The sequence below is a fragment of the Canis lupus genome, chromosome 18, assembly GCF_011100685.1.
Source record: "Canis lupus familiaris isolate Mischka breed German Shepherd chromosome 18, alternate assembly UU_Cfam_GSD_1.0, whole genome shotgun sequence".
In the NCBI taxonomy this organism is placed as follows: domain Eukaryota; kingdom Metazoa; phylum Chordata; class Mammalia; order Carnivora; family Canidae; genus Canis; species Canis lupus.
In genome coordinates, this window is record NC_049239.1 from 55,283,400 (window position 1) to 55,311,222 (window position 27,823).

The 27,823-nt window shown below is 53.9% G+C and overlaps 4 protein-coding genes across 22 annotated transcripts in view; 2 read left to right on the forward strand and 2 right to left on the reverse strand.

Moving 5' to 3' along the window:
* Nucleotides 1-406: 406 nt before the first annotated feature.
* Nucleotides 407-5,351, forward strand: LOC119877252 (acyl-CoA (8-3)-desaturase-like). The gene is made up of 6 exons (XM_038564354.1): nucleotides 407-595; nucleotides 1,836-1,933; nucleotides 2,117-2,213; nucleotides 2,463-2,542; nucleotides 2,648-2,773; nucleotides 3,092-5,351. The coding sequence occupies exons 1-6, from the start codon at nucleotides 422-424 to the stop codon at nucleotides 3,141-3,143; spliced, it is 627 nt and encodes a 208-aa protein (XP_038420282.1). The 5' UTR covers nucleotides 407-421; the 3' UTR covers nucleotides 3,144-5,351.
* Nucleotides 5,352-6,943: 1,592 nt separating this feature from the next.
* FEN1 (flap structure-specific endonuclease 1) lies at nucleotides 6,944-12,460 on the reverse strand. Of its 3 annotated transcripts, none has more exons than XM_038564352.1 (2): nucleotides 12,273-12,460; nucleotides 6,944-8,863 (listed from the first exon to the last, which is right to left on the reverse strand). In XM_038564352.1, exon 2 carries the CDS (start codon nucleotides 8,840-8,842, stop codon nucleotides 7,700-7,702), a length of 1,143 nt encoding a protein of 380 aa, XP_038420280.1. In that variant the 5' UTR covers nucleotides 8,843-8,863; nucleotides 12,273-12,460; the 3' UTR covers nucleotides 6,944-7,699. The 3 variants fall into 3 exon arrangements, with proteins under 3 accessions (XP_038420280.1, XP_038420279.1, XP_038420278.1); XM_038564351.1 differs by having other exon boundaries at nucleotides 11,857-12,460; XM_038564350.1 differs by lacking the exon at nucleotides 12,273-12,460 and adding an exon at nucleotides 11,590-11,830.
* TMEM258 (transmembrane protein 258) lies at nucleotides 11,902-15,513 on the forward strand. Of its 2 annotated transcripts, XM_038564355.1 has the most exons (5): nucleotides 12,005-12,058; nucleotides 12,786-12,873; nucleotides 13,749-13,858; nucleotides 14,405-14,541; nucleotides 15,405-15,513. In XM_038564355.1, exons 1-4 carry the CDS (start codon nucleotides 12,036-12,038, stop codon nucleotides 14,529-14,531), a joined length of 348 nt encoding a protein of 115 aa, XP_038420283.1. In that variant the 5' UTR covers nucleotides 12,005-12,035; the 3' UTR covers nucleotides 14,532-14,541; nucleotides 15,405-15,513. The 2 variants fall into 2 exon arrangements, with proteins under 2 accessions (XP_038420284.1, XP_038420283.1); XM_038564356.1 differs by lacking the exon at nucleotides 12,786-12,873 and having other exon boundaries at nucleotides 11,902-12,058.
* Nucleotides 15,514-16,019: 506 nt separating this feature from the next.
* MYRF (myelin regulatory factor) overlaps nucleotides 16,020-27,823 on the reverse strand; it is a 33,018-nt gene continuing 21,214 nt past the window's right edge. For 2 of the 16 annotated variants that reach the window (XM_038564324.1, XM_038564340.1), the window contains 18 exons: nucleotides 27,698-27,808; nucleotides 27,209-27,299; nucleotides 26,618-26,818; nucleotides 26,243-26,354; nucleotides 25,693-25,802; nucleotides 24,934-25,094; nucleotides 24,789-24,861; nucleotides 24,426-24,514; nucleotides 24,035-24,103; nucleotides 23,522-23,602; nucleotides 23,273-23,361; nucleotides 22,979-23,170; nucleotides 22,480-22,731; nucleotides 20,965-21,067; nucleotides 20,673-20,747; nucleotides 20,203-20,308; nucleotides 18,644-18,718; nucleotides 16,020-18,509 (listed from right to left, as the gene is read on the reverse strand). In XM_038564324.1, coding sequence (XP_038420252.1) covers nucleotides 18,264-18,509; nucleotides 18,644-18,718; nucleotides 20,203-20,308; nucleotides 20,673-20,747; nucleotides 20,965-21,067; nucleotides 22,480-22,731; nucleotides 22,979-23,170; nucleotides 23,273-23,361; nucleotides 23,522-23,602; nucleotides 24,035-24,103; nucleotides 24,426-24,514; nucleotides 24,789-24,861; nucleotides 24,934-25,094; nucleotides 25,693-25,802; nucleotides 26,243-26,354; nucleotides 26,618-26,818; nucleotides 27,209-27,299; nucleotides 27,698-27,808 — 2,236 coding nt within the window. In that variant the 3' untranslated portion in view covers nucleotides 16,020-18,263. The other 14 variants (XM_038564341.1, XM_038564331.1, XM_038564325.1 and 11 more) reach the window with 14 other exon arrangements.

The window sequence follows — 27,823 nt, forward strand, 5'->3', positions numbered from 1 at the left end:
AAAGTAGCTTCTTTATCTCACCCAGTGGGTTGGAAACTAGAAACCCATTCAATTTATTAAAAATTCTTTTCTAGTAAGTTAAACCAGGCAGGCATCCTCCTCCAAATGGCCTAAAGCACGGCCACAGCGGCTTTGGCCAGTCTATGGAGTGTGGCTCCATCTTGTGGCCACTCTCAAACCTCTTGTAACTACGATCCCAGGGTGTTCTCTTCAGCGTGGAAAGAACATTACATATGGCCTGAATGAAGCCTGGAGGCACTTGGGATGTTTTCAGATGTTCTCAGAGAATACGACATGCTGGTTACTTTTACAGTTTTATTGACTCTTTTCTCATACCTTTAAAACAAAACAGCACATGAAAACAGCATCTTAATCTCAAAGTCTCAACTGCCAAGGCAGCTGGAAGGGGCCACAGGAAGGGATGGCAGGGGGGCAACACCATGCCAGAGGCTGTCCCTTAGGCGCTGACCCCCCCTTGTGCTGCTCACATCTCCCTCCTGCCTCCATTTCCTTCCCAGTTGGGCCCCCAGCCTTGCTGCCTCTCTACTTCCAGTGGTATATTTTCTATTTTGTTATCCAGCGGAAGAAGTGGGTGGTGAGTATCCACAGCCCCGGAGATGCACATCCTTTGTCTTCAGAACTTTGAGGGGAATGGGGGTTCTCCAGAGGAAAGCCCACTGAGATCTACTCCAGGCCTAATTTAGAGCAAAGTTAATAGAACTTGAGTATAGACCTTCCTTGTCTCTAGATGGGATGATCTGGATTTACCAGACAGCCTGACCCCAATGCCATATTTCATTTTTTAAAAGATTTTCAAAAATTCATACATTTTGAGAGAGTGCACACGAGAGGGAGATTCACTTAGACTTGGCACTGAGCAGAGAAGACCAGGCTTGATCCCACCACTTTGATCATGACCTGAGCCAAAACCAAGAGTCGGATGCTCCACTGACTGAGCCACCCAGGCGCCCCCCCAATGGCCTATTTCATTCAGCCTGTATCTCCTGAGGCTTTTGTGCTTGGCATAAAGCCAGGAGCCAGGCTTGGGAAGAGATAGAAGCAGGTGGTTCTGGGATTCCAAAAGGGCCCTGCTTGCCTCTGGCTTGAAGAGAGGCATCAGAAAAGGCTTTGTGAAATTACTTTTCTAGCTGGCCTTGGAGGACAGGCAGAGGTGGGCTAGGGAGAGGACTCTGACCAGAGAAGCTGGGAAGTGAGGGGCAATTTTAGCCACTGGACATGTTGTGGACTCACGTCAGGGGAGAATTGTGGTACAGAAGAGTGCCTGGAGGTTTGATCAGGGGACTGGCACAGTCAGCCGCTGTCCTGGAAGATTTGTTTGGCAGCGTAATGAAGGCATAAAGAACTTAGATGGGGGCAGCCTGGGTGGCTCAGCGGTTTAGCGCTGCCTTCAGCCCAAGGCGTGATCCTGGAGACCCGGGATCGAGTCCCACGTTGGGCTCCCTGCATGGAGCCTGCTTCTCCCTCTGCCTGTGTCTCTGCCTCTCTCTCTCTCTGTGTCTCTCATGAGTAAATAAAATATTTAAAAAAAGAAAAGAAAAAAAAAAGAACTTAGGTGGGTTGGGAGGAGCTGGAGGCAGAGAGGCCCTGCAGGCTTTGCCACCTGTGAAGGGAACAGGGAAGGAGGACTGGGGACTACCACCAGGAACGTAAGTGGTGGCACTAGATATTGCAGATCGTGCGATGAAGAAAAGCTGACAGTGATGGAGGCTTCAGTCTGGGTCCCTGGCAGAATGGCCATACCATGCAAATAAGCGAAGTGAAAGGAAGAGGAGGAAGTGCTTTATGCCAGCCTGCCTCTCTGCCTCTCAATGCAGGACTTGGCCTGGATGATGACCTTCTATGCTCGCATCTTCCTCACTTACGTGCCGTTTTTGGGACTGAAAGGCGTCCTGGGCCTTTTCTTCATGGTCAGGTAGTATTTGACAGGGCAGGAGGGATGGCGAAGAAAAGCAGGTGTTTGGGAGTCACGAGTCTGGTCTGGGGGCTGTGCTGGGGATTTCGGCAGCAGGGGATGTTTCAGCTGTTAGCTTAGGAAGATGGCCAGGCTAGAGAGCTCTTATCTGTACTGTTTTTGTCTGTGCGCCATATCCACCAGGTTCCTGGAAAGCATCTGGTTTGTATGGGTAACACAGATGAACCATATCCCCATGCACATTGATTACGACCGGAATATGGACTGGGTCTCCACCCAGGTAAGGGACGGTCACCTGGAAGACCTAGGGATAATAAAAATGGTGGGTGGGCACAGGGGCAGACTAAGGGGCAAGGGCAGTAACATAAAAGCCCCCAAACAGCACCACCTTATTAGCCTGAAGCTTCTCCTGCTACCTACCCTGTGGAGAAGGGAGTGACCAGGGACAGTCCCACACCCGTCCTCTTAGCCAGCTTGGCCTTTCCATCCGGCACCCAGACGCATCCCCTCCCCGGCCTTCTTCCTCCAGCTCCGGGCAACATGCAACGTCCACAGGTCTGCCTTCAACGACTGGTTCAGTGGACATCTCAACTTCCAGATTGAGCACCAGTGAGTAGGGGGACCTGAGAAGCAGGGTCCTTGGGAGGGTCCCTGTGGGGCAAGCAGGGATGTGGAAACCGGAGTAGGAGCCTGACTGTCCCATTCTCCTTGAAGTCTTTTCCCCACAATGCCTCGACACAATTACCATAAAGTGGCTCCCCTGGTGCAGTCCCTGTGTGCCAAGCATGGCATAGAGTACCAGTCCAAGCCCCTGCTCTCAGCCTTCGCCGACATTATCTAGTGAGTACCTGAGCCTGGGAAGATGGCTGGGGGGGCCAGGGGGGCAAGCCATGGGGTTGGTGATGTGTGGGGTGGGAGCAAAAGGCAGGTTTCCCAATCCTCTGGAATGGAGGCCACCAAGACAGGCAGGTGCTGTATTGGTCTTGCGGTTGTGGCCCAACCTATTTCTCAGAAGCAAAGGGGAGAAAGAGGGCCATATGCCATGGAGATCGGTCTCCATTCCTCTCTGAGAGCCTCACTACTCCATGTCTGTAGGGTGGTTTGGCTTTTGGGCTTGGCTATGCTCTCTCACTTCCTGCTCCTATCTTGCCCCCACAGCTCACTGAAGGAGTCTGGGCAGCTCTGGCTAGATGCCTATCTTCACCAGTAACAACAGCCCCCACCCCCATCTGTAAGAGATGCCTATCTTCACCTATAACACCAGCCTGAAAAAAAATAATAATAAAAAAAATAAAAACAAACAAACAAAAAAACCAAAAACAAACAAACAAAACAAAACAAAACAAAACACACCAGCCTGTCTGGAAGAGGCGTTTCGGGCACCAAAACAGAGGGTAGTTTGAAGGACAATGCCACTGCAATTCTAATACTCAGAGGTGGGGGTGGGTTTGAGGAGGTAATAGCTCAACTCAAACCCTTCCCCTTTATCTTCTAGGCACAGATCTAAGACCCAAGGGGCTAGGGGGACACACAGCCCCCTAGAGGGGGAGGGATGGAACTACTGGGGCAGAGATGTGCGAGTTTAGTTTCCTTTTTCTAGTTTGGCAGATGCAGATGGTTGGTGAGGAAAGGGAGGGGATCTACCCAGCCCAAAAATCAGTAAGAGATTTAGCATTAAAATTCCAGCCAGGAAAGGGGTGAGCCCATCTCACTGGTGTGCTTCTCAGTGCCTTCTACACCCTCCACTATCTGAGGAGATAAGAGTGGCTGAACCTTCTGAGTAAGATTTCTATCCTCTTTGAAGCCTGGCATAGTACACTGCCTGGGAGGCTCAGCTCACTCTAGGGCTAGGTGGGACCTAGGTCTGCCTCTAGCTCCTGGAGAAGCAATTTTCCCACTTCTAGTAGCAGTTAGAGTAAAGCCAGGATTGCAGTGCTAGAGACCTCTGACTTTGAAGGATCTTGGCACTACCGATTTTGAACTTATGTTCCATCCAGGGCACCGAGAGAGCATTTAGGTCCTAGGTCTTGCAAAAATAGCAAGAAGAGTGCCTGGCTTTGGGTCACCTCTTGTAAGCACCACCCAAGGAATAAGACATTCGTAGGATGAGGAGTCCACTTCTTGATCCATAAGTGAACAGATGGGCTAACTTCATCTCTTCCCTAGAAAAAAAAGGGGGTTCCCAGTGGTTTCCCTTTGTCATCTTCCCTGTACTTCCAAGTTTAACAAAGTAGTTAGTTGGCACAAGTGACCATGTTGGGAGACCCTGAATTACCAGTCATGAGGAAAACAAATTTAATTCCTAAAGACTATAGGGGTTGTTAAGAGATTTTCTACAACCTAAATTATTTTAGGTATTACTTCTGAGTAGGAACAGTGAATTAAATATAATCACTTCACAGTTCTAAACCAGAGATAGGAAGATAAAAACAGAAGTTTGTGAACTATCAACTCTGTTCAAGCATCTTCTCGGCTGGACACCAGGTAGGAATTTAGAATAATCTCTTTAAAAAGCCTATCAGTCTAGTACTGAAATACAGTTTTTAAAAAATTTCCAGGGTTTTAAGCCCTCCCATGCAGGTGAGGGAGCTATTTCCCTGTTCATCAGCATCTACTGTAAGAATATTGAGCATTTTGGATACAGAGAGGAGAAAACTCAAACCTAGAAGGCAGAAAAGAGAGCCGTAGAAGAGTCCATATTTAGTTTTAGGAGAGAATAAAGGTCCTCTGAAAACAAGTTGTGATGGGGTCAGAGGTACCACCCGTGGAAAGGCTGTTGGGATAACTTACAGATTTGTCAGAACAAAGATTAAAGGGATGACAAACAGGGGCAGGACCGGTTACGAAAGAGTTCAGATCTCCATTTGGGCAGAACATGGTTTGAAACAAATTAGGAGTGGAATTGGAAAGTTCTATTTTCATTGGCTTCCTCACCCCGGAACAGGTGCTGACCTGCCCCAACCCCTATCCCCCGCTACCTAAGGTTTAGGGGTCACCAGCCTGTAAAGCCAGTAAGGCTCACTGAGCCAAGTCCAGGCCCTCAAAGTACTTTAACCACTGTGGCCTTCTCTCCTTCACCTAGACCAGAGTGGTCTCACATGGCCACAGAGGGATGCACCAATGATGTAAAAGGCTGAGACTGTTTTAACAGTCAGGGCAGTGATCTCAAATCCAGGCCGTTATGTGAGAAAACAGGCTTACGGAGGACAGGTCACAGAGTGTGGCAAAGCTTACATTTCAACCCAGTGTTGTAGAATTCCAACCTACATGTCTATCTTTGTTACTTTCGTCTTCGCGCCCCTTTACCAAAAGCATTTTCTTTAATTATGCCCTACATCTGTATCCTTTCTGGGTGTGCCAGTTTTGTTACCACATCCAGATGAGGTAAAGCTGAAAAATAAAGTTAATTTTGACCAAATGAAGGCTATTCACTTGTTTTTTTTTTTTGTTTGTTTTTTTTAAGGCTATTCACTTGTAATCCATGATGTTCTTGTGCACATGTCAACGCCCACCCCCACCCCCCGCACTCTAAGTTACTACCTACCTCTATGGCTGGAACTTTCTGATCAGGAGTTCCCAGACTCTCCCCTTTGCACAAGGCCTTTGGGCAGAGGAATAACAGGACTGTCCAAAAGAACACCAAGGCACAGGGAGACTATGGCAAGGAAAAGGAAAGCCAGCCCCTTCTTGTGACCCCTGGAAAGCCAGATGGTATCTCCCACTACCATGAGGCAATACCCTCACCCTTTTGACCTTGTTTCTAGCCTCAGTACAAGTATTCCCCTAAAAGTCTCCTTTTTGCTTGAACCTTTGCAGGTTCAACGCTTCAGAGACGGACTGCAAAGCAATGCCTTTTAAACCTTGATCCAACTAGAACAGCTCCCTTTGAGCAGGAACATTAAAATGAGCTAGGAAAAAATTTGCGGAAGTGGTTTTCCCCTGCAGTGTGCAGTGATTAATAAACTTCTAGGAAAGACCAGACAACTTAGCATGAAAAGACCAGAGGAAAACCACTCTACACATCCGACTCCCACAGGGTATAAGCCCTTAACTAGAGCCACAACACTGAGGCCATCACTCCCTAAGACCTCTTTCCACTTCTGGGCCCTGCTGTCATCATTACCACAGGCTTAGAAATACTACTTGGCGCTCTCAAAAGTTATGTGGCTCGGTCCAGTTGGAGAAATCCGTTTCATTGAACTGCTGGGTATAGCAGTGAACAGAACCAAGATCCCTGCCCTCAGAATAGAACTTTGTCTACACCAGTGGTTGTCCCCTAATTATAAGAGCGATGCTGGGGAGACTGTCCCACTCTTGCTTCAACCAGAGCAGCTCTTATATCCTGAGATTCCACGTAAGATTTCACTTAAAATACAGATTGCTCCCTTAGAAATTTTAAAACCCACCAGCTTCAGTCTTTTACCCACTTAATCTGTTAGAACACTGGCAGCTTAAACTTCGAGATGGCTTCAGGGTCTCTGTTAACCTCAAACGGCAGTGACAGGAATGCTAAGAAATCAGACTCCCCACAAGTTTCACCAGGATAAAAGAACTTTTAAAACATTCCATCTCTATGGGAAACAGCAACCTGGATTTGATGTCACAAAAGGAACACACAAGTGACTTGTGAAGTGCAATTTTTTTCACGATTTATAAATTCGTGAGGTGAATGCTTGAATGAAGTAGATCAAAATTGTGAAGCTTTCCTCAAAGTAGCTTCTTTATCTCACCCAGTGGGTTGGAAACTAGAAACCCATTCAATTTATTAAAAATTCTTTTCTAGTAAGTTAAACCAGGCAGGCATCCTCCTCCAAATGGCCTAAAGCACGGCCACAGCGGCTTTGGCCAGTCTATGGAGTGTGGCTCCATCTTGTGGCCACTCTCAAACCTCTTGTAACTATGATCCCAGGGTGTTCTCTTCAGCGTGGAAAGAACATTACATATGGCCTGAATGAAGCCTGGAGGCACTTGGGATGTTTTCAGATGTTCTCAGAGAATACGACATGCTGGTTACTTTTACAGTTTTATTGACTCTTTTCTCATACCTTTAAAACAAAACAGCACATGAAAACAGCATCTTAATCTCAAAGTCTCAACTCAGCTGACTGCCTCAGAGAGGACACTAAAATTTCGCCGTCTTTTATGTTTAAGTAACCACTGTGAAGACTCAAGTTACAGAGCAGGTTCAAGTTTCTGCCCACCACAGGACACACAGCCAGTAATTAGACCCTTGTTGCCAACTCCAGGGACGTCAGCTCGTTCTACCTGTCTTAGCTCTCAGCAGCTCTCCTCATCTGGTCAAGACTGGGTCTCTGATGGCTGTCCTATGGGGTGGATCAAGGCTGAGCCAGAAAGAAGTGCATTCTGGTTCCAACACCCCCTCCCATCTGCCAGTCGGCCAGCCAAGAAATCATTTTCTGTCCAGTCTGCGGTCTCTACCATTTATCTCCCACTCCCTCTTCAAAACTTGTTGCTATCACTTTTATTTAACAATAGATTCAGTGTCCGTTAAATTGCCTGAGAGGTGTTTTGAGCCTGACATGCTTTCCTGAGCTAAAAAGGAAGAAAACAAAGTTGCTCTGTAGCGTTCCTGTTGTAAAATCAAGTACAAAAGGGAAAAGCACTACTTTTCAGCACTACTGAAAAGGGCAGAGTTAGAGAAGCAATGCAATCCCTCCTTGCCCCCAGAGGTTTCTCTAGTGCTAGCTCTTGAGGGTACCATAAGGCAGATACTCTGGGGCCAAGGAAGTATGAGGGGAAACTCCTTTATTTTCCCCTTTTGAACTTCCCTGCTACCCCAGTCTTTGCCTTCTTCTTAGCAGATCCCTTGGGCTCTGGCTCCTTGCGCTTAGCTGAAGAGAGAGAGCCAGTCACCTTGAAGAAATCATCCAGGCGGCCCTGGGTGCTGCCTTGGCGGCTCTTGCTCAGCCGCCTGACCCCACTGCGGATTCGCTCCTCCGAGAACTGCTTTTCCCCACACATGAACTTGACAAGCTCCTCTTCATTGGGTTCACTCCACTTCAGCTCCACAGACTCTGGGTCAAGCACCTCGGGCTCCAGGAAGAGCTGCTGGGCCTCCTTGTGGAGCCAATTTTCTGGCACAGGGTACTTGTTGGGGTCAAGTCGACGCACAATCTCCTCAATGCTCTTGTGCTTCTGGATGAGGTCCACAGCCCGCTTGGGCCCAATGCCCCGAATGCTCTCACAGTAGTCACTGCCCAGCAGGATGCACAGATCTACAAATTGCTCCTGGTTCAGGCCCAGCTCCTGCAGAATCCGGTTCAGGTGGAATTCCTGGATGGGCAGCTTCTTGGCCTCACTGGCAGTCAGGTGCCGCATCAGCACAGGGCTGCCGAAGGTCAGGCAATCCATGTCCTCAGTGGCCGCAGCATAGACTTTGCCAGCCTTCACTAGGGCAGCACAGCTAGCCTCAGCCTCACTGGGCGCATCAAGGTAGGGGATGCCCATGAGGCTCAGTAGGTGCTTGCACTCATCGTTGTGTTGCTTGGTGACTTTCACCAGCCTCTTAGTAAACTTTTCCACCTCCTCCTCGGCCCCAGCAGCCTGAGCCTGCTGCAGCTGCTTCTCTGCCTCAGCCCGCCGCTCACTGCGTTTGGCCAGCTCACCTGACTTGAGCTGTGGTGGCTTGCCATCAAAGACATACACGGGCTTAATGCCATTCTCCATCATGCGGATGGTGCGGTAGAACATGCCCATCAGGTGACTGGTAGTCTCACCCTCCTCATTCTGCAGCACATCCCCACCCTGGCGAACAGCAATCAGGAACTGATAAATGCTCATAGAGGCATCAATAGCCACCTTGCGGCCAAAGTAGCTCTTGATGTCATTCTCCCGGATGGCACTGGGGGCCACATCAGCAATCAGTTTCGCCAGGCCTTGAATTCCCATAGCAATACAGAGGAGGGGCAGCTAAAAAAGAAAGGAGTAAAGTAAGAAGGGGAAGCACTTAAAGGTTGCAAAGGATCAAGGGTTATAACTGGTGCCATCTCAGCAACTTCATGCCTTCAACTGAACAAACTTGAGTATGACAAAAAGGATGCCAATTTGGGACCGCAGAAGATGAAAAGATGAATGAGACAAGGTCACCTTCGCAAAAATACTTATAGTCTAGCAAGGAAGCCCTTGCTAGGGTAACTCAATTAATACTAAGGCTTCCTGAGTATGGGCGGGGGGGGAGTGGGGGGAACTGGGTTTTAAGAGGAATAAGATACTACTGATGTCAAGAGACTTATGGTTTCGTGGCTAAGGCAGCAACAGGGCTAATGTGCAGTAAGGGCTACCACTGGCTTGGGCATCAAGGACACTGCAGGTCCAGAGGAGGGTGCCCAGCCCGCCCTGAGGCGCCCAGGGATCATAATGACAGAACCAAGCCCTGAAGAACAAGCAAACAAATACTGGCTGAACAAAGATGACAACTCAAGCACAAAAGCAACCATGATACAAGGCTGAATGTGCACAATAGCAAAATAAATATGAGTATCTACTTGCCAATTTGCTGACAACTCATACATTCCTCCTCTGTACCTTTCTGCCAGTCATTGAACATCCCCAACTAATGCCTCTGGCTCCCTGCCACTTCGCAGCTGTGAGTTTTATGTCCCAACTAGGCTAGGCTAAGGCATGTAGTTATTTACTCAAAACACTAATCCAGTTGTTGCTGTGACGGTATTTTGGGACATCTATCATCAGTTGACTTTAAGCAAAAGAGATCATCCTTCATTATACGGCTGGGCCTCATTCACTCAGCTGTAAGGCCTTGGGAGCAAAAGCTGAGATTTCCCAAAGAAATTTGGCCTGAAGGCTGCAGCATCAACTCTTGCATGAGTTTCTAGCCTGAGGTCCCGCCTGATCATTTTCAACCTTGCCAACCTCTACAATTACCTGAGCCACTTCCTTAAGATAAATCTCCTTATATATGTCCACATCCTATATCTTACTGTTCCTCTGGAGAACCCCGACTCATAGAGTAGCCTTGAAGGAGGATTGGCAAAGAACATCATATCTGGACAGGAGTTATGTGGCTTTCTCACAAGCTCCCTTCAGTGTCCCCTCAACACGGTGATTGGTTTCTACTTCTATGATGTTGCTAGGAGTTTTAAGGCTTTCCCTTTGTATTTTCTCTCTACCACTAAGTCTGAAATGTGAACTCATGGCTCCCTACTAGACCCTAGGTCCCAATCTAGGAACCCGGCAAGCTGTAGTGGCCTGAGTCCCGTACTGCACTTCTGTGGACAAATTACTTCCTAGGGTAGTGTTTCCCGAAATTCGGTCACACCCAAATCACCCTCACAATGTCTTGCCATTTCCATGTAAAACCCGTACTTTCATTCGCCTAATATTGTTTTTTTAAATGGACACCATGGTTTTAAAAACGAAGGTAAGGGACACCTGGGTGGCTCAGCAGTTGAGCACCTGCCTTTGGCTCAGGGTGTGATCCTGCGGTCGGTCTCAGGATCGAGTCCCACATCAAGCTCCCTGCCTGGAGCCTGCTTCTCCCTCTGCCTACATCTCTGCCTCTCTCTTCTGTGTCTCTCATGAATAAATAAATAAAATCTTAAAAAAACAAAACAAGGGATCCCTGGGTGGCGCAGCGGTTTGGCGCCTGCCTTTGGCCCAGGGCGCGATCCTGGAGACCCAGGATCGAATCCCACATCGGGCTCCCAGTGCATGGAGCCTGCTTCTCCCTCTGCTTCTCCCTCTGCCTATGTCTCTGCCTCTCTCTCTCTCTCTCTCTGTGACTATCATAAATAAATAAAAAAAAAAATTAAAAAAAAATATATTAAAAAAAAAACAAAACAAAACAAAAAAAACGAAGGTAAGTTGAAAAAGAGAACTCAAGCAGTATGTCTGTGCTGTATCAGTTACATTTTAATGCGTTAAACGTATAACTATTAAAAAGGATTTTTTGCAAAATAAATAAATAAATAAATAACAATAAAAAGGATTTTTTGGGTGCCACTTAAAAAGTCATCGCGTGCCCATTGGTGTTATGTGTCCGATACGCCCAAGAAATATTACACTAGATCTTTTCGTTGCTCCCACTTTTCAAAGGGCTCTTTCTAAAGCATCAGGGACCCTGTACATACCCCCTTCTACCTAAGTCCAAACACCTCAACCCGGCATCAGGATCTTCCGCGCTCTGCTTCCCAACCTGCCTTCACAGTCTGGGGGCCAACACAAAGGATGGGATAAGACCTGCCCTTCCTCCCGCCATCCTCTAACTCCTGCCACACCCTGGGGGCTCGGATCCGTACATCCGATCCTCTGGGTCCAGCTTCAGGCTGGCTGTCCTGCTAGGAGGCGTCCCGAGGGGTCAGGACCTGCCGGCCGGCTGGCCTCCCCCAGCCCCCAACACTGGGAGGCGGGAAAGGGGTCCAGACCAGCGAAGTCTCCAAAACGTTCCTCGTGCAGAATCTCGGTCAAAATACACAACGGCCCCCTAAAGTGGAGGCTACTTCCCTCCTTCCGCAAGTGAAGCAAGAGGCTCAGAGGTTAAGCGACCGACCCAAGTCGCGCAGCGGGAGGGCGGCGAACCCGCGCCCCGGCCTCCGCCCCGCGCGCGGCAGACGGTCCCCCACAGCACCCAGCGCGAGGCGGACCCGCCGCCCTCGGGGGCGCTGCCCGTGGGGCCTCACCTGGCCTTTGCGGCGCGAGGCCTCCGCAGCTAGTGCTCAGTCCGGCGCTGCCCAGGACAGTGCTCAGGCCCTCCCCGGCTTCCACTCTGCGGCAGACCCGGTCCCGCTCCGCCGCCTTCCAAAGCCCGCGCTCCCGTCACGTGACCCGCCGCCGCGCATAGCCTCCTGGGAAGTGTAGTGCACCGTGCCCCGACCCCTCGGCCAGTTCCCCTCGTGGCAAACAGTCCCGCCAGGGGCGAATGAACCCTCTCAGGGGATCTACCCTACCCTTCTCCATCGCTTGCCCCGGCTCTACGTCAGGCGCCCACAGGCACTAGCCCCTGCTACACCCGAACGCACAGGACTACAGATCCCACAATGCCACGCGCGTGGGTGCACTTCCTCTTCCGGCCGGACAGAGCGCCCGCTCCTGCTGCCGACGTGTGATTCCGGTGGCGGAGCGGCGGATGAGCCTACACCTGGCGAGATGGTGAGAGAGTCCCTGAGGCCCCCTCGGGGCCCGCCCCACATTCCATTTCTCTCGCAAAGGCCGCAGACGGCCGGGATGCAGATGGCGGGAGGCTCCTGTATCTTCCGGCTCGGGCCGAGGGGCGGGAAGGGAAGCCCCTGGCGGTGGACTCGTTAGGCCGAGGTTTCGCGCTCGCGACTCTTAGGGGTGAGCCGCGTGAGGTGCATTTTAATACCGTGAGCTTTTATGTGTCGGCTGTGATTGAGCTCTTGTGTCTGTTTGGAAGGTTCTCCCCCTTGCCGAACTCGTGCTCATCCTACAAGGCCCAGGGCAGGTGTCGCCTTCTTGGTGAAGCCCGTCCAGCTCTCCCAGGCGCTTGGCCGCTCTGCCCTGGGCGCTCCCGCGACCTCTGTACAGGCTTGTTGCCGCAGGTCATGGACTCCTTTGTTATCTGCCACGCCTCCGAGTGACCAGCCTCTGACGTGCCTCCAGCTCTGGGACGCTGTCTTATTCATCTTTGTATCCCCCAGTGCCCAACACAGGGCCCGCAATTGGAGGCCCAGTAAATGGCAGCGATTGTCTTTGTCGTGTTCGGGGAGGCACAAATGTTTACTGAATTGAATTCCAGTGTCTCTTAGGACAATGGGGTCAATTCATTTCTCTAGAGTTGTTATGTTCTGGACTTTAGGAGCGTTGGCTGGTGAGTGACAATGGAAGTTAACATTTGTACGGAACTTTACGTTTACAGCCCTCCTTCACAGGCATTATCTCATAATCTTCCCTGTAAGCCCGAAGAGGAAGCAGACACCGTTCGAGCAACTACTCCATGCCAGGAAGTGAGCTACATGCTTTGACACTTTGACGTTGGTCATCCTTCTTAAATCATACATCAGCCCTATGAGTGGTGTTATTATTATTATTATTATTTTTTTTTTTTTTTTATGATAGTCACAGAGAGAGAGAGAGAGAGAGGCAGAGACACAGGCAGAGGGAGAAGCAGGCTCCATGCACCGGGAGCCCGACGTGGGATTCGATCCCGGGTCCCCAGGATCGCGCCCTGGGCCAAAGGCAGGCGCCAAACCGCTGCGCCACCCAGGGATCCCTGAGTGGTGTTATTAATGACTACTGAGATGCATGTTACTCGGTAGAGCCAGATTATTAACTGAAGTCTCTTGGCCGATAGATCCTGAGACTCCATAACAGCACGGGGTGAAGCACGCAGATGTAGCAGTTGAGATTGGGTCCTGGCCCAGGCTCGGAATTACAGCAGGATTCTGAGCTTGGTGTCCACAGACGAGGGTCCGTACAGCTCCTAAAATTAGAGACAGACTTCTTGCTTGTGGTTTACCCTGGGCAGAGTCCATACCTTTTCTCGCATGTTTTTTAATAGTCTTCAGCGGTCTCAAAAAATGTTAGGAACCACACTGGTTGATAGCTAATCGATCACCTTCTGTGTCAGCATCAGACCCTCAGCTGCCCTTCTTGTCTCATATTGAAAAAGTAAAGTATCACCTTAGTTTTAAGATGTCATTGTTGTCATTTCCGAATGGGATCGCTCGATGTTGGTTCCGAGGGACTTCCATATTTCCCAGGCTGAAACAGACCCATAACAGTCCTAGCAGGAGGAGGCTCCTTGATGACCTCACATTCCCCATTCCCGGGTTGAAGTCTTGGGATTCTTTGATAGCTCTGATCTCATACCCTCCCTTAGGAGCTCGAGGCCATGAGCAGATACACCAGCCCAGTGAACCCTGCCGTCTTCCCCCATCTGACCGTGGTGCTATTGGCAATTGGCATGTTCTTTACCGCCTGGTTCTTCGTGTATCCTTTTACTGAGCAGCCCGTGGGCCTGAATTAGCAAAGTGGGAAACCACCCTGCCAGTTTTGCGCTGGTGTGGGGGTAAAGGGAAGGGAAGGAGTTGAAGGAAAGCTGCTGAGGTTCAAGGTCAGGTGGTGGCCTGATTTCCCAAACTCAGGCGAACTCAATTTGCTCTTCAGATTCCCAGGATGGTGACAAAAGGCTTGGCTGGACTGGAGGTGGGGGATAGGGGATCTGAAATCGGGAAAGTGGTAAGAGGAGGGTGTGCTCAGGCAGTGGGAAATCCGAGGGCTAGTGTCAGTCCACACTGGCTATGTGACCTGGGGCAAGTGACCTAACCCCTCCGGACCTGATTTTTTTCATGGTGGTTGAGAGCTGGTATGAAGCAACAGAATACAAGTTGTCTCTCAGGTCCCTCTTCCTGGCTGCACTGAGCCAGGCAAGCCTTCTAGAAAGCCCTCAGCCCATACCTTTTTCCTAGAGCTGCACTGGGCAGCTTCCTGTCCTAGGCAGCCCATCCCTTTGCTTCTCCTTAATCACCCTGCCAGTTATGAGGTCACCTCCACCAAGTACACTCGGGATATCTACAAAGAGCTCCTCATCTCCTTGGTGGCCTCACTCTTCATGGGCTTTGGAGTCCTCTTCCTGCTGCTCTGGGTTGGCATCTACGTATGAGCTCCCAAGGGTAAGAGCTGTGACAGGGTGGGCACTAGAGAACTTTCCCATATCCGTGTTGGCGGGGTCCTCAGGCCTGTGTGACACTTTGGTGACAGACCCAGCAGAGTGGATAGGGACACCAGATGTGTGTGCCTCTTGGCTTGTCCCTAATGGGGATCTGTGACCTCGTCTTATTCTAAGTTCTGCATGTTGCCCAGGGCCTTGAGTTGGCTTTGGGATACACTTCACAGGGCCACGGGCACAGGCTTCCCATGTGAGCCATTTGCATTCTTACACATCATACACCATTGACCGGCAAGGCTACTTGGGAATGGGTTAGAAGGGAGTCAGAATCTGGGACTTACAGCTTGCTGCAAGGAGTACTATTGTGGTTAGTTTGAATGTTTTCTTTTTTTTTTTTTTTATTTTTTTTTTAATTTTTATTTATTTATGATAGTCACACAGAGAGAGAGAGAGGCAGAGACAAAGGCAGAGGGAGAAGCAGGCTCCATGCCCCGGGAGCCCGACGTGGGATTCGATCCCGGGTCTCCAGGATCGTGCCCTGGGCCAAAGGCAGGCGCTAAACCGCTGCGCCACTCAGGGATCCCTTTTTTTTTTTTTTTTTTTTTTTTTTTAATTTTTTTTTAATTTTTAAGTTTGAATGTTTTCAGGCATTAATAGAAATCTTGACTAAGTGATTAAAAAAAAAAAAAAAAACCCAACCCCTTGGTGCAGATAATCCACTAAACAGGTCACTGAGTATCGGCTTTGGTGGCTCAGCTTCAGAGTACATGCCCATCAGCCCTAGCGCCGGGAGCACAGGGTTTGGTGAGAAAAGGAGGTGGAAAGAAGGGTCATTGGTCTCATTTTTATACCCCTCTCCTCTTTCAGGTTCCAACAAGGTGGCTTCACTGAACTCCTGCTTTTGTAAATTAATTTTTTTACTATTGCTGGAAGTGTCCCACCTGCTGCTCCCAATAAAAGCAGATGTGTGACCGTCCTGGCCTGTCTTATGCCCATTCCGCAGGAGTGGGGTGGCCTTTCAGGATGGTTCCTGCTGCTGGACCTGTGCGGAGTGAGGCGGGTATGGGAGGGGTTCCTGTCTTTGGAATCGAAAACTCTGTGGATAGGAAGGGGGTCAGGCCTATCCTCTTCTGTTGTTTTTAGAGCAGACCTCTTTGGGAATCCGCATCAATTGCGTCTGCCTTGGGCCAATCCCGTTCTCTAAATGTAGCCACCCTTCTGTGTGCTGGGGACTTTCACAAGGCTCAGCTTGTCCCCAAAGGAGATTTACCCTCGGGTGGCTACTCTGACCCCAGTGGGGCAGCGGTAGGTCCATGGGATAATGGCTAAGGGAGGGGGCTGCTGAGTCCTGTTCCCAAGCTGAGCGTGAAGCCAAGAAGGGTAATGGAATACAAGGCATCCATCTGGCCAGTTGGCCTGAGCCCTACAGGCAACTCCCATCTCCTACCCACAATACTCTCAAGAAGAGATGAGGAGGCAAGGTCAGATACAAAGCCATATTTTTACATTTATTTATATACGTATATTTACTTCAGAAGAAAAGAACAGGGACAGGAAAAAGCAAGCCCAGGGCTGCTTCCCTCTGCCCACTCCAGAGTCAGAGCTGGTACACGATAAATAGGAGTCAGCACTCAGAGACAGGAACTGGGAGTTAACTGGGGGGAAGGGGTGCTCTATGCACATGCAGGCTTTTATCAGGGGAGGGTATAATACGGGCAGAGGGACTTGTGCCTGAAAGGCCCTATGTACAGCTTGAAGCTTTGGGGAGATGAGCCCAGTGGCTACAGGAGTAAATGCCAGAGGGGAGAGAGGGAGGAAGGAATGGCTGCTAGACCCCACATAGGGAATGGAGCCAAGACACCCACTTACCAGTGCCAGCGGGGCAGCTGTCAGCCCCCAGCAGGTGACCCCGCTCCTCTTCCCTGTAGCCCTTTTACTTTGGTCCAAGGTTGACCCCCTGCTCAAGCAGCTTGGAGCCCAGCCTGGCCCCAACCCTTGCACTGAGGATCCCTCCTCAGGCATAGAAACAGCCAGCTGCTCACCAGATTGGGGCTATGCCGTTTCCAGAAGGGCTCCAGGGGGCAGTGGAGGGTCACTTTCCAGTTAAGGACGGAGGGGCCACAGTCCAAGGACAGGCACCCTCACTGAGGAAGCCCCAAAATCCTATTACAAAAGGTGGGGCTCAGCAGTTTTAAGGCGTTTTGGAAGGGTTCCCCCACCCCTGTGAGGGGGGAGAGAGAACAGAGTAGTCATAAGTAAGGCCTGGCCCCCTGCACGGTGTCGGGAGCCACATAATTCCTATGTCAGGATGAGGGAGTGGAGCCACACTGGGAAGAGAACTGGGAGGCAGGGTAGCCCTAACCCCCAGTTCCTCTGAGGATAAGTGCTTTGAGACCCATGGCAGAAGGGGGCGCACACCTCACAGGTTTCTTCAAATCTCAGTTCCCCACAGAAAGGCCTCCCATTCAAAGCTGAAAACGAGATGTTGGGGAAGGGGAAGGCCTGGTTCCCAAAGGCAGAATACCACCGGGCAGGGATGGCAATTCCTATTCCCCTTTCTGAACCCATGTAGATGCGGCTAAAAGATTTCTGTACTCCTTCCGTGAGCCTGGATATGCGGCCTCCGAACGCTCCAGGCTAACGTTGGCACTCGAGTTAAGACTTCAGTGACACAAGCCCACTGCTCCACCTCTGGGACGGGAGAGGGGGACCGAGCCTGCTGCCAAGCATGGCTTGTGGAGCCGAGCACAGGAGCCCTTGACTGGGGGAGACACGGTTACCAGCAGACAAGAAGAGGGAGAAGCCAGAGTCTTAGTGGCCGGGAGGGGGAGGGATGTCTCCAGCCTCCCTGGGATGGATCAGAGCCAGGGCCCTGTCTTTGTGTCTCCCCAGGGCTCTGCACTTCTCTGGGCTTTCCATCTCCATCTTTCCACTCCTGCTCTGGCTTAAGTGCATTTCAGTAACTACTCCATTAATTACAGCAAAAGCTATTTTTTCCACGCACCAGCCAAGGCCAGCCTGCTGCCTTGCAGGGATTCCCGCTCCTCTGCTCAGAGAAAATGATAGGTCACTGATACCACCTGCAAGCTCTGGCAGCTCCCAGGAGCCTGGGCCAGGGGGCCACAACACCCATCTGGGGGCTCACCAGGAACTTCCCTTCCAGGACACTCCAGGTTCAAGGCTTACCTGGTGCGCTAGCGCCCCCACCGGTTCAGCCAGGCACTAAGTACATAAGGCACATGATCAGTCTTTCCAGCCCTCCCAGGGAGAAGAAACTTCCTGGGTCACACTTAAAGCTTAAAAGTTCCAAGTCCAGCGTAACAGTCAAACCCTAAGAAGTCGACCACCTCGCCACCCCCCAGGGAGCAGCCTCGAAGGTGAGGGCTGCATACTCTGCAGTGACTCATGGATGCAGCCAAGTCTTGTAGGGATCCAGCCAAGTCCCCAGCTGTTACCAAAGGCAACAGGCCCCCATTTCAAAAGCGGGATGGCTCGCAGTCTGAAAAGGGGAGAGTGGGAGGACAGGCTCTGGATGGTCACAGGCTCCAGCCACGGACCTGAAGCCAGCCTTCCAACCACAATATGCAGATTGATACATATCAGTCCTGTCCTGGCCCCAGGTCTCTCTGGCTTCCTCTGTGGTATGTGAGGGGCAGCCAGCAGGAACAGCAACTCCAGTGTGAGGACTTCCAGTTTGACCAGTCGTGGGGGAGGGCCAAGCCCAGTTCAGTCTCCCAGGGAGTGCCAGTGAACAGCAGAGAGCTGGCGGGTGGCAGGCTCCAGTATAACACCACTGCATCCAGTGTGGAAGGGGCGCCCAGGGCTCCAGGCCCCAGAATGCTGCCACCTTGGAGAAGGCAGCTCAGTCACACAGCCGGTAGAAATGGAAGTAGTAGTCTGTGGCTGGCCGGATAGGGGCCTCTGCACTGCAGTTGGCCTGATCCTGGTGGGGGAGGGCAGCGGGAGGTGGCTCTGGGGGTACAGGACAAGAACACCCCCCACACACACAGCACCTCACACTGTGCCCCAAGTCTTGCCGTGTGCTCTCTGAACCCCCATATCCTTTCCCCAAGCCCCACGCTTGAGATGCAGGTGCCTGGACTCACCAGCAGTGCCACCCGGAAGTGGTAGGTGAATTCTCGGAAAGACAGGATAGTTATTGGCCACTGATGGGAAGTGCCCTGGAGAGAGAAGGGAAGAGAAGGGTGAAGACAGCCCCTACCCCTATCCCAACCAACATCCTTCACCACAGTCACTGCAGCCCTGGGCTCTAAGGCAAGTTTTAGGAAGGGTCAAGTCAGAGCTGAGAAGAGAGAAGGGAGGGAGCACATTCTGCTTGGGGAGGCAATGGCAGCCCCACTTTTCGCAGACTGTGCCAGTACCATAGCGGCCCTCCCCTGGTCCCTGCCTTGTCCCTTGCCACCTTCCCTCCCCTTATGCTCCAGGCACATCAAGAGTATTTCTTTAATCCCATCCCCACTACAACCCAATAAAGTGATGCTGCTTGTAGATGAGGAAGCTTAAAGTCACACAGCACCAGCATCTGTAGCAGAGCAGGGATGGACACAGGTCTGTCCTGCTCTGTCCCTTACAGAGGAGCCTAAGGCCCTGCTTCAGACAGCTTGCCTGTGTCCTAGCTGAGGCCCTGGCTTGGCCTCCCCAGACATGGATTCATGGATTCGGGCCTGAACTCCACATCCTGTGAGCGGCTGCCTAGGCTCTCCCTCTACTTCTGGGCGCTCTCTTCTCTGCCTGAGCTTCTTTTGAGCTTCTCACCCACTTTGCTCTACTCAAATTACTTTCTGCACCTCTTTTCTCCCCAGCCAGAGAATACATTCTCCAGGGCAAGGCCAGGATCCGCCCCCCACTGTCTCCACAAGGCTAGGCCCGGCACAGGGCCAGGGACATGGCCCCAAATACATTTTTGTTGAATAAACATGAGTTGGTGAGAAAAGATTCCCTTCACTTGTGCTGAGAGTCACAATTTGGGGTCACGCGGGGGTCACATGGCCAGTGAGGAGCTGGAAAGGAAAGGGTCTTGGTCATTTCGTTCTCAGAATAAGAGGCAGGCCTCCACAGGGCAGCCTGAGGGATCTTCCAAAATGGTAGACTGAACCAGGCCGCTGCCCAGTCTGAGCTTCAGGACCAGCCTCCTTCCTGTTTCCAGACTCCTAGCCTTCTGCCACAGCCCTGCCAGAAGGCCACACATTCCCTGGCCTCCAGACCTCCGCACATGCTATTCTCCTGAGACACAGTCTTCTTTTCTTCTTCCAGCTGACCCCAAATCATGCTTCAGGTTTTGTCTTAAACATGACTTTGGGGGTGGCCGTTCTGACCCTGAGGACAGACAAGGCTAGCTGTCCCTGCCAAGGACCCCTAGAATTCCCTCCCCACCCCCACACTGCATCCATCCCAGATTAGTCCTGGCAGAACTGTTTTCTTCCCAGGGGCTGTGTCAGGGCAGGGACGGGACAGGGCAAGGACAGGGCCAGGAGATGCTCCACAGTGAGCAGTGCATGTGTGCCCCCACCCCAAGGCTTAAAGTGCCCCTTGTGCGGGCTCTGACTCCCGGCTCCTTCCCTTCCCCTGTCTGGGGGCTCAGCTGGACCAGGGGAGATGAAGCTCTGGGGCCTGGCTGGCCTGCAGCTTCCCGGTTGCCTCCTACCTGGGTGTCTTGGTAGGTGTGCAGGCTCTGGGGGAAGCCCCCCTCCTCACACGGCTCCTCCTTTGACGTCAGGCTGCACAGCACCACAGACACGGGAAACGAAGAGCTGGGGGAAGGCCCAGTTAGCGGGGAAATGGGGTTCTGAGTTCCTCAACCCCACCTCACTCCCAGCCAGCCCTCCATGCCACCTCCCCTGCCCCGCTGACACAAGCCACGAATCCTCACACAGCCTGAAAATAATGCCTACTAGTCAGGCCTTAGACAGCCCTTCCCTGTCCACCGTTTCCACATGGTCTTCACACCCCTGTGAGGCAACAACAGTTTACAGATGAGGAGCTGAAGCCCAGAGACCGCCAGGGTCACACAGCCAGTCAAGCACAGAGCAGGCGGTAAGTTAGCATCCCTCCTCGGATCCCTTCCCCAAGTGGCTGTGACCCCTGTGTCTCCTCGCTCCCCATGCTGGCACTCACTTCATCTGCAGAGTCAGGCTCAGGTGCAGTGGGGTGCTGCTGCTGACAGGGATGTGGTAGGTGAAGTTTCCAGGCCTGAAAGGGCAAACCTGGCTCCTTATTCCAAGGCTACCCTGCCTAGGCCCCCTGCCTGGACTCCCCAGCCCCTGATCTGTACCAGAGCCCATGGAAAGGGGCTGCCCCTCCCCGGCCTTGTGGGGAAAGGGGGACGACATCTGGTCATCTGTACTGCCTGGGCTCATATCACTTGAGGGGATCTATCCTTGGGGCAAAGGGAGGGAGCCAAGCCTACCTGCAGGCATCTCCTGGAGCGCAGTACTGGGAAGTGATGGGCATCGAAGTCTCCAGCACCTGGATGGAGGTCAGGGAGGGCACTGGGTCTGCAAGGAGAGAGACTGTTGGGGCGGGGCGGAGGGTGACAAGGCAGGATACAAATGAGAAACTACCATGCCTTTCCTTGCCAGGCTTGCATTCAGTCAGTCACTCACACCTTAGTATAGATAAGTTCCAGGTTATTCTTTTCCAGACCCCCCACAATGCCCAAGGTCACAGCACCATCTTCCCCAGCAGCACTACAAAGAGCCACTTCCCATGAGCCTGAGATCTGCCTCCTTGATAGAACCTGAACATGAGGAGCAGGGATGGGTCCTCCATATCCTTTGCCAGGGGCGTATAGGAGCCCGCTAGCAGAACCATGCTTCTGACTACACACATTTCTACATTCAGTTCAGTGGCATCAAGCTGGTTGCTTGAAGTCAGCCATAGTAGGAATATTCGCCACCAATCAGGGCTTTTTTTCCGAAGAGCCAACTGTTAAACACCTACCAGCACACTACTTGTGAAGGCTGTGGCCTATGTGGATGAACCCCCCACCAACTGGCTGGCCTGGGGGTAGGACTGAAGTGCGACATGATGGGTGGGGGAGACAGGCTTTCTTGGTCATCTGGCTGCTGCCTGACTATCCCACTAGGAAGGGGAAGCTGGGGTCACCAAACATCTGCTAGACCTGGTATGTTTTCAGCTCTATGAGGACTAACCCAGGTACCCAAGGACCCCTGCAGGACCCAGCATGCCTGCAGGTTCATGAACAGATACCAGAAGGTACCCATCTCATTTCCCTTCCAGGCAAACTCCTGTGGTCCTTCAGGGACTCAGCTCCAATGTCACCTCCTCCAGGGAGACCTTCCCTGATCACCTCCCCACCTCAGCCTGGGTGAAGTGCCCCCCCCCCCCCAGCCCTACATGTCCCCTCAGAGCCCCGTCACTCTACTACATGACTGTTTTCATGTCTCTGAGCATGAAATCCGGGGTCAGGGCATACCTGTCTTCATCACCCCAGTACCCTGTAGGGAGTCAGCCACGGAGCAGAGAAGGCTGGCTGGTGAGCAGCTAACCTGTGGGGTTTCCCCATCACTCTGAACTTCAATCTTAGCAAGTCACAGTTTCTAAGCCTTTTTTTTTTTTTCTTTAAGCCACAAAACCCATCAGATGAAAGCTGATAAGGAGGCCCAATACCCAGAGCAGAGCCGCCTGGCTGAAGCCTGGAAGGCCCCTGGCTTTTTCTGTGGCCTTGGCATCAGGCAGACTTGGTCAGTCTGTGGTTCTGCTGACAGGCCACATGATCTGTCTCCGCTTCCCCATCTGAACCACGGGGATGTGGGGAGGATTGAACGAGGTGATCTACATAAGGTTCCTGGCCCGACTGGTGGTACTCGGTAACACCCAGCAAATGTCTGTGGCCTGGCAGTCCTGCACCAGGCCTTCGGGTGGCTGGGCTGAGGAGATGGGGGATGGGGAGGGCAAGTACCTGGCTGGCCCCGGGCCTGAGTTGGCTGAGCAGGGCTCGGGCCAGGCTGGGAGGCCCCTCGGCGGGTCCGACCATGGAGACTAAGGCTGGGGCTGTTCTTGGCTTTGCCCTGCCCTCCAGAGAAGGGGACTGCAGGGCTGGCCAGAGGCTCTGAGCTCTTTGGATGTTTGGAGTGGCCAATGCCATTGGCTGATAGGCTCCAGGATTTGGCTTTGATGTTTGTGACCGGCAGCAGGGCCATCTGGCTGGGGCCTATGGACAGAATGAGGGATAGGCTGAGAAGAGGGAACCGGCTGCCTCTGGTCCAGCTTTCTCTAGGACTTCACAGACTCTGGGTGACCTGCATCTGTCTCTTCGTCCCTTCTGGGAGACCCACCAATCTCTCTCCAGAGCCTCATTCTGGGCTCTGGATACACTCCCTCTAATGAGTCTTTAGGGCCTTTCTCTGGACTCACATAAAACCCCCTCAACCCAAACCCTGGACCCGAGGTAGCCATACCTGAGCGGTTGCCGGAGGGACTGGGACTGGGGTTGAGGCCACGGCCAGGGTTAAAGCTGGGGCCAAGACTAGGGGCAGTGGTCAGGCTGGGGGTAGACAACGAGCAGCAGACAACCGGGCAGGGGTGGCTGGAGCACAGGTCCAAGGTGGGGACGACCGGACCTGGTGCTGAGCGGGTCAGGCCAGTGGTAACTGAGGAAGCCAGAGGCTATGTGAGCTGGGCAGCTGGGCCCCCACCTAGAACATGGCCACCTCTCCCCCGTCCCCACCCTCCAAACCCAGTGCTACACGCACCCAGCAGCAAAGAGGGCTGTGTGCCTGGCAGCCCGGTGGTCACAGGGGACTGTCGGAGCTGAGTGGTCCCAAAGCTCTGGCTTAACCTGCTGGGGAAGGGTGGGCTGAGCTCAGAGCGACTGCAAGAGCCTCAACAGGGAGGCCTGGGAGTCCCGGAGGAACAGGAGGGACAGGAAGAGGTGGACAAGGATGGTGGAAAAGAGTCAGGAGCCAGAGGTAGGAGGGAGGGGACTTGTTCCAGACACATACCATGGGCACAGGGCCTCACTCCCCCCAGCGAGCTGGGGCCGGAGCAGGGCCAGAAGGCAGGAAGTGGACACGGCAAAAGAGCTAAGGGGCAGCAGAGAAGAGGAGGAGGGGAGACAAGTGCAGGGGAGGAGAGAAAAGACACAGTCAGAGGTAGCCCCAGAGCTGAGGTGACAGTGGGCAAACAGCCCAGGGTCCCACCCTGGTCCTCCTTACCTTCCAACCCCCATCCCAGTCTGTGCCCCTCAGATGCCCCAGACTGTCCGAGGCCCAGCTACCTCAAGGAGCACAGAGTAGACCACAGAGAAACACTGGTTTGGGCAGGGACGGGGAACTGGTCGCCTCTCCTCCAGGGAGACCTCCCCACCCACCCCTGCAGGCCCCAGCAGGCTGAGAGCCTGAGGTGCGGTCCCCATGGGAGGAAACAGCTTCCATAGCAACTCTGCCCCTGGGTGGCCCACCAAAGCCCCACCTGTCCTGGCAGCTTGGCCAGCAGCCAGGCCTCCAGGGACATACCCATCAGTTTCTACCAGGTCCTCCTCGGTGCGCAGGCTCAGCACATACAGTGTCGACATGGACACCACGCTGGGAGCCACAAGAAAGGGCCACTGTTAGAGCTGCAGCCACTGTCCCAGTCCGCTCTCTAGGGCAGGGTCTGCAGGCCTTGGCTCCAGGGGATGGGCTTGCGAATGAATGATGCCTGTAAAGGCGTCTTCCCAGCCCCAGGGGCAGGCCCTAGAGAGGGGGGTGGCCGCTACCTCCCCCAAGACCTCAGCCAGGGCTTGATCTCCCAGCCACGGCTTCCTCTTCCTCCAGGCAGGCAAGGGCAACGGCAAGGGCCGCTCAACTCCCCCCAACCCCCCTCCCCCGCAGGCCACCCCTGGAGCCCGGGGAGAGGACAAGTCACCTGAAGGCCATGACCACTACCAGGGCAATAATGGTTCCCTGTAGGAAGCGCTGGTTGATGCAGGCCTGGTCTGGGACCACAGAGGATGACTGAGGATCGAGGGGGAAGAAGCAGAAAAGGTTCAGGCTTAGGGAGCCTGTGGTGTCACTTGGCGGGCTTGGGCTCTGCTGGATGTGGGGGTGCTACAGTCTACTCATTCCTATGGGTGTTGGGATGGGGGTGGGGGGGTGCAGCACAGAGGGAGAGGAAGGGGAACTGGGGCCAGAGAGCTAGAGAGCTGAGAAGACAGAGGAGCTCTTGCAGTCCGAGAGGCTGCAGAGGGAGGGCCCGGTCCAAACTGCCTCCCGTCCATGCTGCCCTCACCTTGCTGGCCACCTTGGGGGGCCTCTTCTTGTGGGGCACACTGCCCGCCCGGCTGAACTGGCTCCCTGCATGGCTGCAGCAAGAAGTCCAGGGTCAGAGGAGCCTCTAGGAAGGGGGTCTTGCCCTGCCTGGCCCGCGCCCCCACCTGAAGGCGCCCGAGCTGCCGGTGGACTTGAGGCTGTCCAGCCGCCGCAGTTTGGCCAGCCTGTGGCTCCAGCGCTCCAGCTCATCGATGCGCGTCTCCAGGTTGTCCGTCAGCTTGCACAGCTCCTTCACGGCACCCACGTTCTCCATAAAGATGCGCTCCTGCCACAGGCAAGGGGCGCCATCAGCCCCCAGGAGCCTGGGCGATGGGGGGCAGGATGGCAGCCCCATAACCCGCGGCCATGTGGAGGCCCTCAAAGCCTCCCTGCCCTGGCCAGCCTGGGCTCCCCCACTCCTTGTGCCTGCCTCCAAAATGCACCCCCACCTCCACTGGGCCGGCCCTTTCCACCCGTCAGAACACCACGGGCTCTCAGAGGCTCCCAGCCTCTCATCTGACGAAAGTGGTGCCTCAGGCTTTGGCTCCCAACTATTCAGCCAGAACAGCACTTGGTCCCCACAATGAGGGGTGTTTCGGCTGACAGCCACCTGAGGCAGTGGTCATCTTCAGCCTCCTTTTGAAGGGGAAGAAAACGAGACCCCATGAGCTTGCTCTCCCTGCTGAGCACACACCCAGAGTGTTGCCAAGGCCCCTGCTAGCCCTTCCCTGGAGGGTGGGGCTGGGGCTCTGGGCACAGTATGAGAGGAGGCTGGGCGGCCTCGCCCCTGCACCTCGGGGTGCCTGGTCTCTGAGTGGGAGATGAATGCCCTCCCGCTGGCCCCCGCCCTCCCGTCGGCTCCCTCAGCCCTCCCCACCACAGACCTTGTTCACCACCAAGAAATTCTCTACGGTTTGTCCATTGGCAAAGACCATGTCTCCAGTGTCCTTCACGGCTTCAGGCAGGATCTCCTTCACTTCCTGCGCGATGACACCTGCGGAGTTGTGGGGGAGCCACTGGAGGAGGGCGAAATTCTGGGAGCTAGAGATTTGAGATGCAAGGAGCCCCGGAGCAGGGGGTTCCCATGGACAAGTGTTCAGAAGGTTGCAGTCCGGGCTCAGGTTGTGGGGTTCCCCAGCCTGACGTAAGGCTGGATTCCTGGGAGTAAGGATCCAGGGGAAGTGGGCAGAGATAAAGGCAGGATTCACCTAAGACCGCGATGCCAGGACTTCCAGTGTCAAGAGGTGAGCTACTGGGCACCTGAGGAGGCCCCGTTTTCCAAGGGCCGAGGGGCAGGACTTGTAGAGGGTAGGATGTTCCAGTAGTTGAGGAGAGGGGCTCCTGGGAGTGGGGTTTCCAGGGGGCACGGTTACTGAGCCCCGAGGTGGCTGGGTTCCCAGACCCCAGCCCCAGTCCGCGCAGGCCGGTCGCTACCTGTCTCTGGCGCCGTGGCCTCGATGCCTGCGGTGGCTGCAAACTCCGGCTTGTATCTGTAGTGCACCAGCCGCATGCGCGAGATCCTCTTCAGCTGCTCCGTGGTGTCCACCTGAACGGGACCCAGGGCCCAGGTTGAACCCCTCCCCTCCCGGCCCATCCGAAGTGGGCCCTGGAGCTCAAGACTGCGGCAACAACACAGGCCCTGCCGAGTGGCGCGGAGTCCTTCCAACACCAGGGTCCCGGGACGGAGGGGTGGAGGATTCGAGAGCTGCCTGCCTCCCGGAGGTCCTCCCGCAGCCCCGTACCTCCCGAGGGTGACTCGGCCCGCCCGCCCGCCCCACGGCCCGTCCTTCGCCCTCAGCCCGCCCCCACCTCCTGCACGTGCTCCTTGGCCCGCAGATCCGAGGGGTGCATGAGCGAGCCCATGACCTTGACGTTGCCGTGCACCACCAGCGCCTCATCGGGCCGGTCCGTGTTGATGCCCACGCGGCCATGGTGGAAGACGGTGTCAGGCACCTGCGCCCGCTGCCACAGCACGTCGCTGTCACTCTCAAACTGGCCTGGGTTGGAGGCCTAGCACGAGTGGGGGGTGGGGAGCTGGGTCAGTCCCGGGGGAGGTGGGACGTGCAGTGCCCTGGGAACAGGGGAAACCCTGCAGCCACCCCTCCGGCTCCAGCCAGAAAGTCTCATCCCACCACGCCCAACTTAACCTGTCCCTCCCATTGTGACGCCTTTCAAGTCACTCGTGGGATCGCAGAGCTATCCAGGTCTTATCCACCTCCACTCTTGTGAAGGAGACACCGTGGCTCTGAGGGGGGAAACTTGCCCGAAGCCACACAGCTAGTGCCTACCAGGGTCAGCACTCGAGCTCCTGACTCCCCAGTACCCCAGTATTTTTCCTGCGTGCTGTTTCTCCCCGCACTGGGGACGACTCTTGATCCCCTGGGAGGAGGGAGCCCTCACCCTCACGATGATGCGCTCTGAGATCTGGGCAGCCAGCGTGTAGTTCTGGTTCTGTGCGTGGGCCTGGAGGGCCACCACCAGCATGAAGTACCTGGGGTGCACAGGGGTTTAGAGGCGCCCCGGGGTCTTGCCCCACTGGCCCCTGCCCGCCAGTCCCCCTTCCCATGTCGGATGTACAGTGCCCTGGCTCCAGCTCCAGCATCCCAGGGGCCGAAGGGCATGAACACCTCAGCCTACAGAGGAGGAACCCGAGTCTCCACTAGGGGGCACAGACTCCCCAGGGCCTGGAGCTAAGGAACCACTGAGCTGTTCCTCCAGAGCCAGGCTTCTGCTTCCTCATCCTTAAATCCGTTAGCCTTAGGTCAGAGTCTCAGGTCTCTGGCATAAAATGGGTCCGTCTGTGGGACACTGCCCCGCGGGGTGGTGCCTTCCTGCCCCTCCTCCTCAGAAATAAGAGGGCCCGCCAGGGCAGGGCTCCAGCCTGCTCACCTCTGGTCAGGGTTGGGTTTGCCCTTCTTGCGCATGTTGTTGGCAGTGGTCTCGCTGAAGTGCAGGCGCCCCACGGTCACCTTCGTGACCTGCTCAGGGGGCAGATTGACCCTGCGGAAGAGCGGC

What these genes read in the sequence shown, in the direction of transcription:
- FEN1 (XM_038564352.1), bottom strand. Translation starts at nt 8,842, where the DNA reads ATGGGAATTCAAGGCCTGGCGAAACTGATTGCTGATGTGGCCCCCAGT.
- LOC119877252 (XM_038564354.1), top strand. Translation starts at nt 422, where the DNA reads ATGGCAGGGGGGCAACACCATGCCAGAGGCTGTCCCTTAGGCGCTGAC. An exon ending in GGCCTTTTCTTCATGGTCAG is followed by an intron (nt 1,934 to 2,116) that starts GTAGTATTTGAC and finishes CATATCCACCAG; the next exon opens with GTTCCTGGAAAGCATCTGGT. An exon ending in TGGACTGGGTCTCCACCCAG is followed by an intron (nt 2,214 to 2,462) that starts GTAAGGGACGGT and finishes TTCTTCCTCCAG; the next exon opens with CTCCGGGCAACATGCAACGT.
- TMEM258 (XM_038564355.1), top strand. Translation starts at nt 12,036, where the DNA reads ATGAGCCTACACCTGGCGAGATG. An exon ending in AGCCTACACCTGGCGAGATG is followed by an intron (nt 12,059 to 12,785) that starts GTGAGAGAGTCC and finishes TTACGTTTACAG; the next exon opens with CCCTCCTTCACAGGCATTAT. An exon ending in TTTACCGCCTGGTTCTTCGT is followed by an intron (nt 13,859 to 14,404) that starts GTATCCTTTTAC and finishes TCACCCTGCCAG; the next exon opens with TTATGAGGTCACCTCCACCA.